Source organism: Osmia lignaria, chromosome 5, assembly GCF_051020975.1.
Source record: "Osmia lignaria lignaria isolate PbOS001 chromosome 5, iyOsmLign1, whole genome shotgun sequence".
NCBI lineage: Eukaryota > Metazoa > Arthropoda > Insecta > Hymenoptera > Megachilidae > Osmia > Osmia lignaria.
In genome coordinates, this window is record NC_135036.1 from 7,839,060 (window position 1) to 7,853,475 (window position 14,416).

General features: G+C 38.0%; 1 protein-coding gene across 1 annotated transcript; it reads left to right on the plus strand.

Annotated features, from left to right (window-relative positions):
• Positions 1-3,453: 3,453 nt before the first annotated feature.
• On the plus strand, positions 3,454-12,282 carry Zir (dedicator of cytokinesis). The gene is made up of 20 exons (XM_034325198.2): positions 3,454-3,617; positions 3,849-4,026; positions 4,098-4,276; positions 4,354-4,495; positions 4,561-4,764; positions 4,838-5,029; positions 5,088-5,312; positions 5,394-5,668; positions 5,732-6,047; positions 6,116-6,421; positions 6,490-6,695; positions 6,764-8,527; positions 8,597-8,724; positions 8,787-9,049; positions 9,113-9,372; positions 9,443-9,877; positions 9,946-10,298; positions 10,371-10,573; positions 10,645-10,964; positions 11,041-12,282. The coding sequence occupies exons 2-20, from the start codon at positions 3,886-3,888 to the stop codon at positions 11,093-11,095; spliced, it is 5,967 nt and encodes a 1,988-aa protein (XP_034181089.2). The 5' UTR covers positions 3,454-3,617; positions 3,849-3,885; the 3' UTR covers positions 11,096-12,282.
• Positions 12,283-14,416: the final 2,134 nt, after the last annotated feature.

Here is a 14,416-nt window from a genome sequence, read left to right on the forward strand (position 1 = left end):
ATTTCTTGTTTTAATTTGTAAATGTGAATCATTTTATTTGAAAAAGTGTTATCCAAGAAGAGATAACAGCGTGATTGTAAAATAATAATATTTATCATTACACAAAGTATATCTTGCCTTTCTCCTCGGCTTTTGTCTCGTTATGTATTCCTTCTTTTTACTTTCCAGTCGAGCGTTCTATTCTTTCGACTTTCCCTTCCACTTTTCCTGATCTTTTTTTCTCGGGAAATGTTTCGATGAAATTACGAGTCGAGAACAGTATAGGTTAATAGTATATTTCCAGGTATTTTCTTACAAAAAACCTTGCCCGTTTTATCAGAACGAGCTTTTATTGGTTTCAGTCGTAAAGATTCGTATAACGAGACCTAAGATGCCCGTGTACGTGATACGTTTCTACTTTCGCCTTAAGCGGACTTCACAATCGAATTATTCCTTTCACGATCGAACCAGTATTTTTACGTGCACGAACAAACAGATTCTCCCATTATAATTAAATAGATTCTTTCCTCGATGTTTTAGCGTAATGAGCCGTTTAATTAATAGTAAGTAACGAGTGTCTATGAGCCCTCGCTACATTAAAATTAACAAGATTTCTTTCATGGTTTTATCTCGCAATGGTCTCATTATAATCATAATTTATTACAGCTATAACAATATTTCAGAAGAGTTCAACCTAGCCAGGATACATTGTGGACCATAAAGTCAAATGAATTAAAATCTCTTTTATCTAGCTTTAAGATTATATATACACGAATAACAATAATTATTACTGAGAAATTTATATCCCTTCATAAAATTTGTGTCGACACTTCACCTATATTTCTTAATTGCGAAACGGTTAATACGTCTAATCGTCCGAAGCTTTCTCAAGTATTTCCTCGGTCAGTTGTCTAATCGATCTCGAGCCTCGCCGAGGGTCGTACACGTCCGTACACAGAAAATTTCTTCGATTGGTAGCCCTGTAACTGTCTAGCAAACCGATTGGCATCTGGTGAAGGCAGCAGGTGGCCGTGTCATCGAAGGAAGAAGAAAAAAGGGCCACGTACTCAGACCTGTTTGCCAGAGGCGAATTGCCGAAAGGAGCGCTTCCCTTCTGCTCGTTCGCCTCCCTCAAACGGCCTCCTCGCCAACGAAACTTCCTATTCCACGGGTAATTTCGCATTCTTCCGGAATTTATTCGCGAAATCGCTACCTTGAATACCAAGAGCCCGCGTACCGGCCCGAATGAACCGTGAGAAACTTCTCGGCGATTTTTCCATACCACGTTTCCATCCGAACTGCCGTGCCGTTCCATTCGCGTGAAACAGATCCGGAAGTGCTCGTTTCGCGTCCCAGCAAACGGAACTCGACCGGACTTTGATAAGGGAAAGATAAGGGAATTTCTGTGGAGTTTCACAGATTTTCTTCGTCGTTCTTCGGTTATTTTATTTTCGATTGATAATGACAGCAAATTTTCTTTTCAAACAGTAAGATTTTATAGATTAGTCATTCCTTTTCCATGCTTGGCTTGCATTCTCCTCTGTTTACTTTAATCTCTCCTATTTTAATTCTTATACGTCGTTTGCAGGAAGGTTGGTGGCTGTTCAGATGCAGCCAGGCGAGTTCGACGTCGTCTCTCGTTTTCTTTTCTCCCGGCTGTGTTGTCCTTAATGCAATTCGAAGATTGTTTCGCCGTGTGCACGCCACTTTTGTCCGTCGTTTCCGCGGCCGGTACTCAAAGTGCCTCATTAAAATAAGATCCGTCGACGAGCGTACGCTCTATTTCCTTCGAACGGCTCGATCTTCGTTATTCCAGCTCGCGATTGGAACCTCGTTCGAGGGTGGTGGCACGCGGATAACGAGTTGTTTCTTGCATAAAAGGAGACCGGATAACTTCTCGATCCAGGCCATTTTATCGTCGAACCATGCAATTTTTCCGATTTTTCCTTCGTTGGATACTGTATTCCCCCCGTTCGATAATTCTTTCGTGATTTCCTTCGACAGGACTGCAGAAGAATGTCGTGGCGAGAGATAGAAAATGCATTGCGAAACTGTGGGACACGACGTCGTAAAGAATAGAGGACGTTGCTCCGCGTACCGCTATCTGACCTACATTCTCAACTTTGAACTTTCCGCGAGGGAAGTTTGCGTTTTCCTGTCGTTGATAAGACATCGACGGTATATTGCTGGGTGGATCGATTAAACGGGACGTTTAAGGGAGTTTCTCACTTTTGGGAATATTCTATAACGTCCTAAGTGCAACTAATATTGTTCCAACCGTAACATTTCATATTCTAAATCGTGGCTTTTAGTTTCAGAAATTTTCAATTTTCTCAATTGATGCAATTTTTAACACTTTGATATGCTAATTTTTAACTCGTCATTCTTAAATCGATTTTTATCATGCTATAATTATTGTATCGATACGGTTTGTCTGTGACAAAGACAATTTTCGCATCCTTTATCCGCGCCTTCCGCATCCGATCGCAAACGAAAGTAACCGCGGTTCCGATCTCCGCGTTTCTACACCTCGGAAAATCGATATAGCAATTAACCCCTTCGCGACCCCCGCCTTAGAATCTTCGGCTAAATATCCTGATGACGTGTAACGAGTTGGAGCGAGGTTGCTTATTGGCCATGCAAATTGGGTGATTTAAAAGGGTGTATGTGTATGCTTGGGTTCGTAAATGTTCGTGTTGCGTTCCTGTGCTGCAGTTTCTTTCGTTTTGGAGTTAAAAGATAAACGATCAAGTGCACTTCATTAAGTGCACTACTGCTTTTTTAATTAAAAAGGCAAATTCTATCCTATTATTCTCATCTACACAATTTTTTATTTTGGATGAACGGTATTAGGATTCCCCTTATTTTTTATAGCGAAATTATATAAATTTATAAATAATTAAAATCATAATAACATTTACTGATATATCATAAAGATTGCTATGTTGAAAAAGTAAGAAACCATACGCTAATTTTATCTAATATTTTATATCAACCATACTGAGATTCAGATCTTAATTTCTACCAGTTATAAGTAAAAAGAATCACATTTTAAAGGATCACCCGTTATATAGAATAGAACTATGGGCAGGTGTTACACCCTCCAGGTCAAGCAACATTGATACAATAAAAATCTCTGAACTATCATTCAGAATTTTGTAATCATGCAAACTAATAACTAATTGCAATTCAATCAACATTTCATAAATAATTGATCAATATTCTAACAATATTTGATAATAGAATAGAACTTAAATCATAAGAATTAACATTATATAAATGCTTTTTTAAAGGGAGAGAATATTCCATCTGATGTTAAGAACAAAGTTATCGATTACTAATCAATTTTTTAATTATGTTTAACATTATAATTAAAAAAGAAAAGGCACTTACAGGGGGGATTGCTTCGGTTCAGGGCCGTAAGGTCGCGCTAGACATCAGGCAGGCTGATATTGATATTCTGCTGGGGTTTCCACTCTCTGCTTCACTCTTATGGAGTTAATGGGAATTTTGGCGTGGTGAAGGCACATCCCTGATGGAACAAAGGTTTATGTCAAGAACTGTCAAAATATTGGAATATTGACTTAAATGTGCTTATAGTTTTTTACACAATGGACTTTTAGTAAATATAAAGCCACGTGAGTGCAGTCTTCTGTTATCATAATGAAGACCTCTTTTGTTTCTGTTGTTGAATATTTTAATGTTATGCATGGTTTTATGTAATTAATTAGCAATAAAAAGAATACATTTAAACAAGAGTCTATGATAGTAAAATTCATTTGTGATTGTTGATGTTACATCACAAGTATTAGCTGCACCTTTAGCTTGTCTCATTCTGGATTTTTATTATTTCTACATGAAATGTCTAGGATTTCATCCAAGGAATATTTTACTCCGACATTTATAATGTCATCCGTACAAAGGGCTTTTACTCAGAAATTGAGTAAACAGCATGCAGCTGACGTTAGACGTCAGATTGCTAGTTCTACCTCATATTCACGTGATCTGTCTAAGAGTGGCAGCTCATTCTCAGGCTTTTCTTCAATGGTACAACACAGCTTTTGAATAGTCTACATATCTTATAATCTCTAATTAAATGTTGAAAATACTTTTTTAAGATGTCACTATGTGAGGTACTGGAGCCATTAGACTATGAAGAATTCTTAGCTCAACATCAGTCTGTTCTTGATCGAGATCCTCTCAAATCAATATTAGACTTTCCACCTGAGGATGTTGAGCTAAAAGTAATAAACAGAAAAATTCGAACAGAAGAACCAATTGTTCCCCATGAATCCTTGTAAGAAGTGTTTCTTTCAAAAATTAAGAAACCCTACACTTTTATGTTGATGATAAAAACATTTGTTTAATTTTTAGGGATACAGTATCTCCTTATGTTAGAAGGTGTATCGACAGTTTTACTTCTGACTGGGTTATAGTTCACAGGAAGTACAAGCGCCGAGTGTCTCCTATTGCAAGAGACAGATTACTGCAGGATACCCCAAGACAAGATTTTGAGGTGCTTGAGTAAAAATATATTGAAATAAATATCTGAAGCATCAATTTAAAACAAATATAAAATAGGTGGATCAAGAGGACACAAATGATTCAGGATCACCGAATGAAGAAGAGGATCTATCAAGCTCTGGTGAAACACCAAGGGGATCTTGGGCAAGTTTGGACTTAAGACATTCTCAACACGATCCTCTTCTCCCGAGCTTGTTGGACCGGGTCTGTCCAGAAACTATCGATCAAATGAACGAACAGAAGAGATCGGAAGATCGTCAAGTGAGTGATAAATTGGCTAATAAATATGTACAATCAGGTTTTCATAATCCTCCTCTATTGATATTAATTGTAGGAAGCATTGTTTCCACTTTATGCACCTCCAGCTTCCCCAGATGATGAGTGGCAAGAGATTAGTCCAGCACCGGAGCCTTCCGAACCTTTTGCCCATAAGATTCTTGTTAAATGTCTTCAATTGAAATTAGAATTGGAAGTTGAACCGATTTTTGCGAGTCTAGCATTGTACGATGCCAAAGAAAAGAAGAAGGTATTTAATAATTGTGAATCTTACAAAATGTTCTGTTTCTTTGACTACAACATTGCAGGTATCCGAGAACTTTTACGTGGACATGAATTCAGAGGGTTTGAAAAGAATGCTTGGAAGTCACATTGCATACAGTGATGCCAGCACCTTGGCAAGAAGCTGTGTGATGAGTATCAATAAACCAAGTCCAGATTTGTTTTTAGTTGTCAGACTTGAGAAAGTATTGCAAGGTGATATATCAGAATGTGCTGAGCCATATTTGCGCGAGGATAAGAATAAAGATAAAGTAATCATACAGTCCATAAATAACCCCCTCCTAAATCACGATATGAAATAATTAACACAGGAACATTTAAATTAAAAATAGGTGAGAGCAGCAGCAACAGCTGCATGCGAGCGATTGGGTCGATATAGAATGCCATTTGCATGGACTGCCATCCACCTTTCTGGAGTAATAGGAGGTGGTGGAGACACCGATAGCACCGGGAGTGCTGGATCTTTGGACAGAAAATCAGGTGGATTGGAACAGTGGCGTAAAAAGGTAGAACCCCCAACTAGAAGGGGCTCACTAGAAAGAAGAAGTTCTGACAAAAGACGCAGTTGGTCACCTGATGACTTTGCTAATTGCCTGGACACATTTAGGTAAATGCTTCAATGATATTAATCATCTAGCAGATCTAAACCAATATTACTTGGACATTTCAGGCCTATCACGTTGACCGTGTCAAGTTTCTTTAAGCAAGAAAGTGAACGTCTAAGAGACGAAGATCTTTACAAGCTTTTAGTTGAACTACGAAGACCAGGTTCTAATTTGAAACGATTAAAATGTCTACCAGGTATTCTGAAATTGGACCTTAGTCCCAGACCTGAAGAATTGCCCAGGTGTTTAGATCCTGACCTCAGAAGATTGATACCGTACCCGGATGAGAAAAGTAGACCAGTTAAAGAGATATTAGAGTTTCCAAGTGAAGTTATTTCTCCGGATTTAACCTATCGTAATCTTCTTTATATCTATCCGAAGGTAAATTCATACTAATTATTTCTATAGGAAATGATATACTAATTGAAATAAAATTTTATTTGTTGCAGGAAGCAAATTTCAGCTCTAGAACTGGCTCTGCTCGAAACATCGCCGTGAGAATTCAACTCATGGGCGGTGAACAAGAAGCTGATGCTCTTACAGCTATTTTTGGAAGATCATCCTGCCCTGAAATGACTCACGAATGCTTTACTTCCGTATCCTATCACAACAAGAATCCAAACTTTTATGACGAAGTGAAAATTCGACTCCCTGCCGACCTGAGTGCAAAGCACCACTTATTATTCACGTTTTACCACATCAGTTGCCAAAAGAAAGCGGAGCAACCGAACGTGGAGACTGCTGTAGCATACACGGTAAAAATAATCAAACTCCAGATAAAGAATACACGAACCCAAAATAAATTTTTAATCCACATGTTCAGTGGTTACCACTTCTGAGAGATGGACACTTGCAATCTGGAGAGTTCAGTCTTCCAGCAATGCTGGATCCACCTCCACCAAATTACTCGTACATCGCCCCTGATGTTCTACTACCTGGTACAAGATGGGTAGACGCACACAGAGGCGTTTTTACAGTGATTTTGGAACCTGTCTCCAGTGTACATCCGCAAGATAAATACATAGATAGGTACAATTCTGATATACTTCGTTATTAAACATAAATAACACGAATTCATTTGAAAAAAAAAATTCTAGGTTCTTGTCATTGTGTGGTTACTTGGAAACTGGCCAAGTGCCTCCGCGAATTGGCGAGGCAGGAATGGAGTCAGAATTAAAATCAGCCCTGCTGGAATTGGCAAGGGCGTCACATTCTGCTTTAGTACGATCTCTACCTCAACTTCTGGATCAATTAATATCTCTGCTAGTACGGCCCCCGACATTACCGTCTCAACCACTGAACGTGGCGGCCACAATTTTCGAGGCTATAGGTCTGTTGGTACGAAATATTACCAATTTGCCAGATGGCCAATTGGACGCCCACGGAAGACACGCGCTTTTGGCTACATACGTCGCTTATCAGTGCTCCTTGCCAAGGATGACACACACCCAGGGCATCGTCCGAGCTCAGAGCAACCCTGATCTACCTCTGGAGGACTTAGAGATGGAAGTGCACTCCAGAGGACTGGATCGAACCGCGTCGATGCGTCAAGAATCACCCTCGATAAACAATCAACCAACGAGGAGACTTCTGCACGAAGAGTTAGCTTTGCATTGGGTCGTGTCTACGGGCCAGGCACGTGAATTGGCAGTCACGTACTCTTGGTTCTTCTTGGAATTGATAGTTCGTTCCATGGTAGTGACGTTGGCAGAAATGGACATACTGGAGGCTCCACGTAAATCCAGATTCTCTCCTCAATTCTGCGACGACGTGGCTACACTCACAGCCGCGTTAACGTCCGAGGTGATATCCCGTTGTGGAAAGGAGAACAGGGTACCCAACAATCTGATATCGAGTCTCGGTAACTTCCTCTCTGATTTGCTGTCGGTGATGGACAGAGGATTCGTCTTGTCCTTGATCAGAGCTGCATGTTGCTCTCTATCGGATGCATCTATGCACATCCCTGATTCGGCTGCCCTTTTCGCACTGAAACTCGATCTTGTGCGAACGGTATGCTCCCATGAACACTACGTGGCGTTAAATCTTCCCTTTGGGACTGGATATACATCAGGATCGGCGCCCGCATCGCCTAGTCCATCAACGGGGAGCTCAGGTAGCTTGATATCCACTTTGGTACCTGGAGACCGAGCCAGATTCTCGGAACTCAGTCAGGAATTTCGGCAGCAACACTTCTTGGTGGGCATCGTCCTATCAGATTTGTCCAACACTTTGGAAATACCCAATCCTATGCTTCAAAACAAAGCTATCGGGACCGTTCGCCATCTTATGGCCTACCATGACGCGGATTCGAGGTATTCCGACCCCTCTGCGAAAGCTAGAGTCGCTGCACTGTATTTGCCTCTTTTAAATATCATAATGGATGCTCTTCCACAACTCTATCACTGGGATTCCAAGGACAAGAGCGTGTACCCTGATGAATCTGGGTCCATCACCCAGTCTGTAGCCCTGGCTATATCGGGAAGAGTTTCTGCGGACACTGCAGGCACCCAGTGCAGAGTTTCCTTAAGTTCTGAGGCTACGCGACACTTATTGATGTGCGTTCTATGGGTACTGAAGGGTTTGGAACAGTCCGCGTTAGTGCAATGGTGTGCAGAATTAAGTTCTAGGCGTATATTATGCCTTCTTCAAGTCCTGAATATTGCTACGGCAGCCTTTGAGTATAAGGGTAAGAAAGCACTGAAGAGACTACCGCCACAGGCAGCAGCCACCAGTGATATTCGATCCAGACTGGAGGATGTGATTCTCGGTCAAGGAAGTGCCAGAAGTGAAATGATGTTACGAAGAAAGGAGAGAATGAGTGGGGACAAATTGAGATGGCGTAAAGATCAAATGCCTTATAGGTAGACTACTCCATATTTGTAAAAATTTCAAACTTTTATCAAATTTCTAATTGATTTCTATTCTTGAAGATCGTGCGAACAGTCAGAAGGGAGAGCAGTGGAACAAGATGCTCATATAGAAGGTGCCTTAGCAGCTGAAGCCTCCCTTGTGGTCTTAGATACTTTAGAAACAGTCGTTCAGGCTGATGGTGGAGGAGGTAAGCAAAGAACAAGTTTTGTTCAAAATGTCTGATATTTATGAAACTTTGAAATTATGCAGGTGCAGTTGTAGGAGCAGTGTTGAAAGTACTTTTAAGGGCTTTGGCCAGAAATCAAAGTACATCTGTATTGCAACACATGTTCAACACGCAACGTGCTTTGGTGTTCAAATACCATAGTGCTCTGTTTGATGAAGAAAGCGAAAGATGCGGTGATTTATGTTTAACGTTACTAACTAGGTGTAGTTCTCCCTTAAGTGCTGTTCGCAGCCATGCTGCTGCCAGTCTTTATCTACTGATGCGTCAGAACTTCGAGATCGGTAATGTAAGTACTCCAAAAATATTTGTAAGACTAATTTGAATGTAACAAATAACGCAATGATTCTAGAATTTCGCACGAGTTAAGATGCAAGTCACAACATCTCTCTCAGCTCTCGTTGGAAGAGGAAGAGCTCCTAGCGAAGGAGCACTTAGAAGAGCATTAAAGACAGTGCTAGTGTATGCTGAGAGAGACACAGAATTGGCGGACACAAGTTTTCCAGAACAAGTAAAAGACCTATTATTCAATCTGCATATGATACTATCTGACACTGTTAAAATGAAAGAATTCCAAGAGGATCCAGAAATGCTTTTAGATCTCATGTACAGGTAAATAATAGAAGAATGTTAACCAACTAAGAAGATTAATTAAATTCAACATTAAACATTCATCTCACAGAATTGCAAAGGGATATCAGGGTTCACCAGATCTTAGGCTTACATGGCTAGCAAACATGGCTCAACAACACATGGAAAGAAAAAACCATACAGAAGCTGCTATGTGTTTGGTACATAGTGCTGCTTTAGTAGCAGAATATTTACACCTCCTGGAACCAGGTGGTGGTGGAAGACCAGTTGGAGCTGTTGCTTTAGCTCCTGTTACTCCAAATGCTTTGGAGGAAAGTGCTGTTGGCGATGATGTGTTAGCAAGAAGAGAAGAAGGTTTATGTTTGGGTCCAGATTTTTCAGAAAGTGGCTTAGCAGGTTTATTGGAACATGCTGCCAGTTCTTTCCATGCAGCTGGAATGTACGAAGCTATTCCTGATGTGTACAGAGTATTGCTTCCAATTGCAGAAGCTGCTCATGATTACAAAAAATTGGCTAACATCCATGGGTACGTTTCATTTGACTCTTCAAAATTTATGTAACTGATATTAATGTGTTTCTTGTTTTCTATTGTAGGAAACTTCATGAAGCATACACACGAGTGGAGCAATTAGCAGGGAAACGAGTATTCGGTACATATTTCAGAGTTGGTTTCTATGGAGGACGATTTGGCGATCTTGCTGGCGAGGAATTTGTTTATAAAGAGCCTACTCTAACGAAATTACCAGAGATATTTTCGAGACTTGAGAATTTTTATGCTGAAAGATTCGGTGCCGAGAACATTGTGATAATAAAAGACTCGAATCCTGTAGACCCTAGTAAATTAGAACCAGATAAAGCCTATGTTCAAATTACTTATGTAGAACCATATTTTGAGCCACATGAACTCAGGCACAGACCAACTATTTTTCATAGGAATTTTAATATCAGTAAGTAACCACTTGAGTGAATAATATTGAAATATTCTATGTTTTTCTATTACCATTTTTAACTTTATTTAGAGAGATTTGTGTATGCAACACCATTCACACCTGGAGGTAAAGCTCATGGGGAGCTGAGAGAACAATGTAAACGTAAAACAATATTAACAGTAGCTACACATTTCCCTTATCTGAAAACAAGAATTCGGGTGGTGGCTAGAAAGCAAATAGTTCTAAGTCCAATTGAAGTTGCAATTGAAGATATACAAAAGAAAACTGCAGAAGTAGGTGTAATTTAAAAGTTAAAGAATTTCTTTTTTATATTTTTGTTATAATCATTTATAAATCTTGCTAGGTTGCTGCAGCTACAGCTCAAGAACCACCTGATGCAAAAATACTGCAAATGGTTTTACAAGGATGCATTGGAACAACTGTGAATCAAGGACCAGCAGAAGTTGCAGTTGTATTTCTCTCTGGATTAAGAGAACAAAATGCACAGCCTACTAGATTGCAACATAAACTGCGTTTATGTTTCAAAGATTTTTCAAAAAAGTGTCTGGATGCTTTGAGAAGAAACAAGAACCTAATTGGCCCAGATCAGAGAGACTATCAAAGAGAATTGGAAAGGAACTACCAAAGATTAACTGAGAGACTTACTCCTCTTATTGCATGGAGGTATGTGAGATCTGATTAAAATTAATCTATTTTACTTCAGTATTTTTGTTATAAAACTTTCTACATTATTACACAGTGGACCCCCATTAGGAAGCCAACAAAATATGCCATCAATATCACCACGCTGGTAAAATGACTGAAATTTCTGCTATTTAAAAGTTACCAAAGATCACTGATTGAGTGTTTCCATTACCAGCATATACTTTTTATAATATTGAAGTATAATATATATATATATATAAACATTATATTTATATTTATCCATTTTTTCATAGCAATAGAGCATTTTTATGTACTGATATATATAATGTCTGACTTAGATAATTTAACAGAATGCTATATCAGTACGTGAAGAAAGACTTGAGTATTGATTAAGAAAAATTCCAACTAGTCCTTTAATTGAAAAAAGACAATTTGTTGCAAAAAGATTCTTCAGTAATTGATGAAATAACAGTATTATTTCATACGAGAAAAGATCTATGAAAAAGTGTATTCGAATGAAAGTTTCGTTGACCATAGTTTTTATATGCTTTTGATTAAACTTCATATAACTTGTGCAAGACTTAACATAGTTAGGTAAAAATGTCAATATTAAAATGATGACACTAATTTTTCATATAACTGCCTCTTTAATAATTGTGTAGATAAGTATTATTTTCAATTACCTATTATAACTTATACGAAACACAAATTCAAGCTGTGTCTATATTTTGCATTACAATGCACAATATACAGCCTAAATATATCAAAGTTAAATGTCTATTTATGTATCTAGCAGTTAAGGAAGCTGTGATTTTTCAATCAAATAGTAATTTATATGAATATTTGAACGCTGTCAATCAATTATTTAGTAAGTTCAACAGTATAACTGGCAAATGTACTTTCTATAATACCAAACATATTATTCATATATTTTTGAACATTCTTGATTAATTTTTATGCTTCTAGTCGAAAATATAAACATATTTAATATTCAACAATGAGTGGAAGACATTAAATCACACTTGAAGCTTACTGATACTTTATACACGTATATTGGTAGCATAGACTTCTTTACATGATTATTGCAAATATCAATTAAACAATAAACAATTGATGCAGAATAAGTATTTGCAAGAAATAAAACAATTATTGTATTAGGAAAGCTATTCAAAACTTTTGGAAATATAATAAATTTATATTTTAGTGAACTGTGGCTTACGGTAGCGATACCCCATTACATTTATACGAGATAATTTAACAGAATTGCCGTGAATGTAAACCTTTTGTAACTCACGAAATAATCGAAATACATGTCCATTTTGTACTTCGCTATTTTTGTACTTTTTCTATTTAATTCATGCAAAAATAAGGAAAATATAGGACTCACCAAGCCGTTTCACCTGCACTGTCAAAGCCTGACGCTTCACCACGCGGGTAATAAAAATGGCGCGACAAATTTGAATCAATTGGAGAACGCGTCAATTTCTAATATGTGGAAAAAATCAATAAAAAGTTGTTAATAATTTGTTTTATTACAAAATATGATTAATATCATATAAAAACGAATCAAATAATATAAAAAATTGTTTATAGGCGAGAAACATCTAATGTCAACATAAAAAATATTTAAATATTAAAAAGATTAATACTGCCTTGGAAGAAAAACTAAATAATAATTATGATATTATGTTTAATTATTTTCTATTGCTCTTTAATAACGCACAGGATTAACTCTTAGTTGTCTGATTTTTGCAATTTTAAAACAAATAAATAAAATACAAAAATTTCATAAAGGGTTCACGATCTCACTAACCGTAATATGCAATTATAAATGCTTGTTAAAGATGTTCGTTAGAGTAGCTTTTCTCTTTTTTGTATTTAGTTTCGTGAAACTCGTTACCCGCCAGCAAACAAATGAAAAGCGAGGAAGAGGGGAGAAGTTCGTTTTTGGTATTTCGGATTACTTGTTGATCAACGAACGTTTACACGTGCAAGGTTTTTTACATTCATCAAAGGCAACGTTCATTATCGAAGTTTGATATTCTTCTTTAGCCAGTTATATTCGAAACGAACCCGTTACTCTAACTTGAACGGTCGAATCCGATTTTCGGCTTAATCCCTTTGTACGGAACGAAAGGTTTGCGCGTAGATAAAGATATATCGCGAGTTCAAAGGGGTACTTAATTAACGCACACGATGCGAATATTGATAATCGCGTATGACGGTGAAACACTTTGTATTAATTTCAACATGGCCCCCATATTTCCCAATTTCAATTGGAATTAGTTAACATTTCCACGCTCCTGTTACAATTCACAAGAGTGATATTAAATTAACTTTGATTTTGTATTTTAAATAGAGGAAATTACAAAGAGAAACTATTTCTCCGATAAATTTCACAATAATTAAGTATTCAATTTCATCACTGCTACCTATCAATTTTAACCAAAATCAGTAATAATAGCAAATTTACGAATACGTAAAATTCTTAAGAAATAATAATTAAATAAATTCAATCATTGCTATATTTTATAAATTCCCACTAAAATTAATATTGGTCGCAAAGTTATGACTCTACTATTCTTAATCGTACGCAACATCCCTAACAGGAGGGTGTATAAAAGCAGGCAAGAGATACCGGCGTGGATGATTTCGGAAAAATAATATTCCTCGAGCAACCCCTGCGGAATGTAGTCGCAGCTCTAAATAGCGTGTCGCCGTGTCCTCGGTCACTAATACGTCTAATCTGTCCCGAAATGAAATACTTGTAATTCTTTCGACGGTATCCCCTCTATTTGGTACACAACGCGACGTGTTCAAGTGGCTGGAAACACTTGACCCCGATCGCATAGGGGAGTTGTTTACAACAGGGGGGGATTACGTTCGGGAACAAAGTGACCGTCGAAGATACGATCGTTCTTCCCTTTAAATCGGCCACGGTAACGCGTTTTATTGTGATCTTTGATCGGGGACCACCCTCGATGCGAGCAACAGACGCTTAATGAATCCAACGCGAAATTCCTGATGCTTAACTTGACTCGTTAACGCGTCGATCGGCAGAAGCGTTATGTTTGATCTGTTTAAGTTCTGTGTATCGTGAATAACGCTCTATAAAGTGAAATTCCTCGCGTGTAATGGATGGCTACGAGGATTGAGAGAATATACAAAGGAATATTTATTTAAATACCTGTTTGCCTAATTTTCATAGGGGTGGTTTTTGCAGCAGAAGAAAAATTGTGTAACTTTTCTTGAAAATTTTGCAAACGAAAGAATGCTATTATGATAATCGTTTTATCTTAATTCAATCGTTTTAACGAGGCAACCCTTTCAACCCCTGTAACCTCATCGTTATCGTTAATTACACGCAGGAGTGGTACACGTGTTTTTCGAGAAAAAAGCAAAGGATCCAACAACGTTACAGAACAATATGGCCCGTGTCGTTTCTCCCTCGTCGCTTTTTGATTCACCTA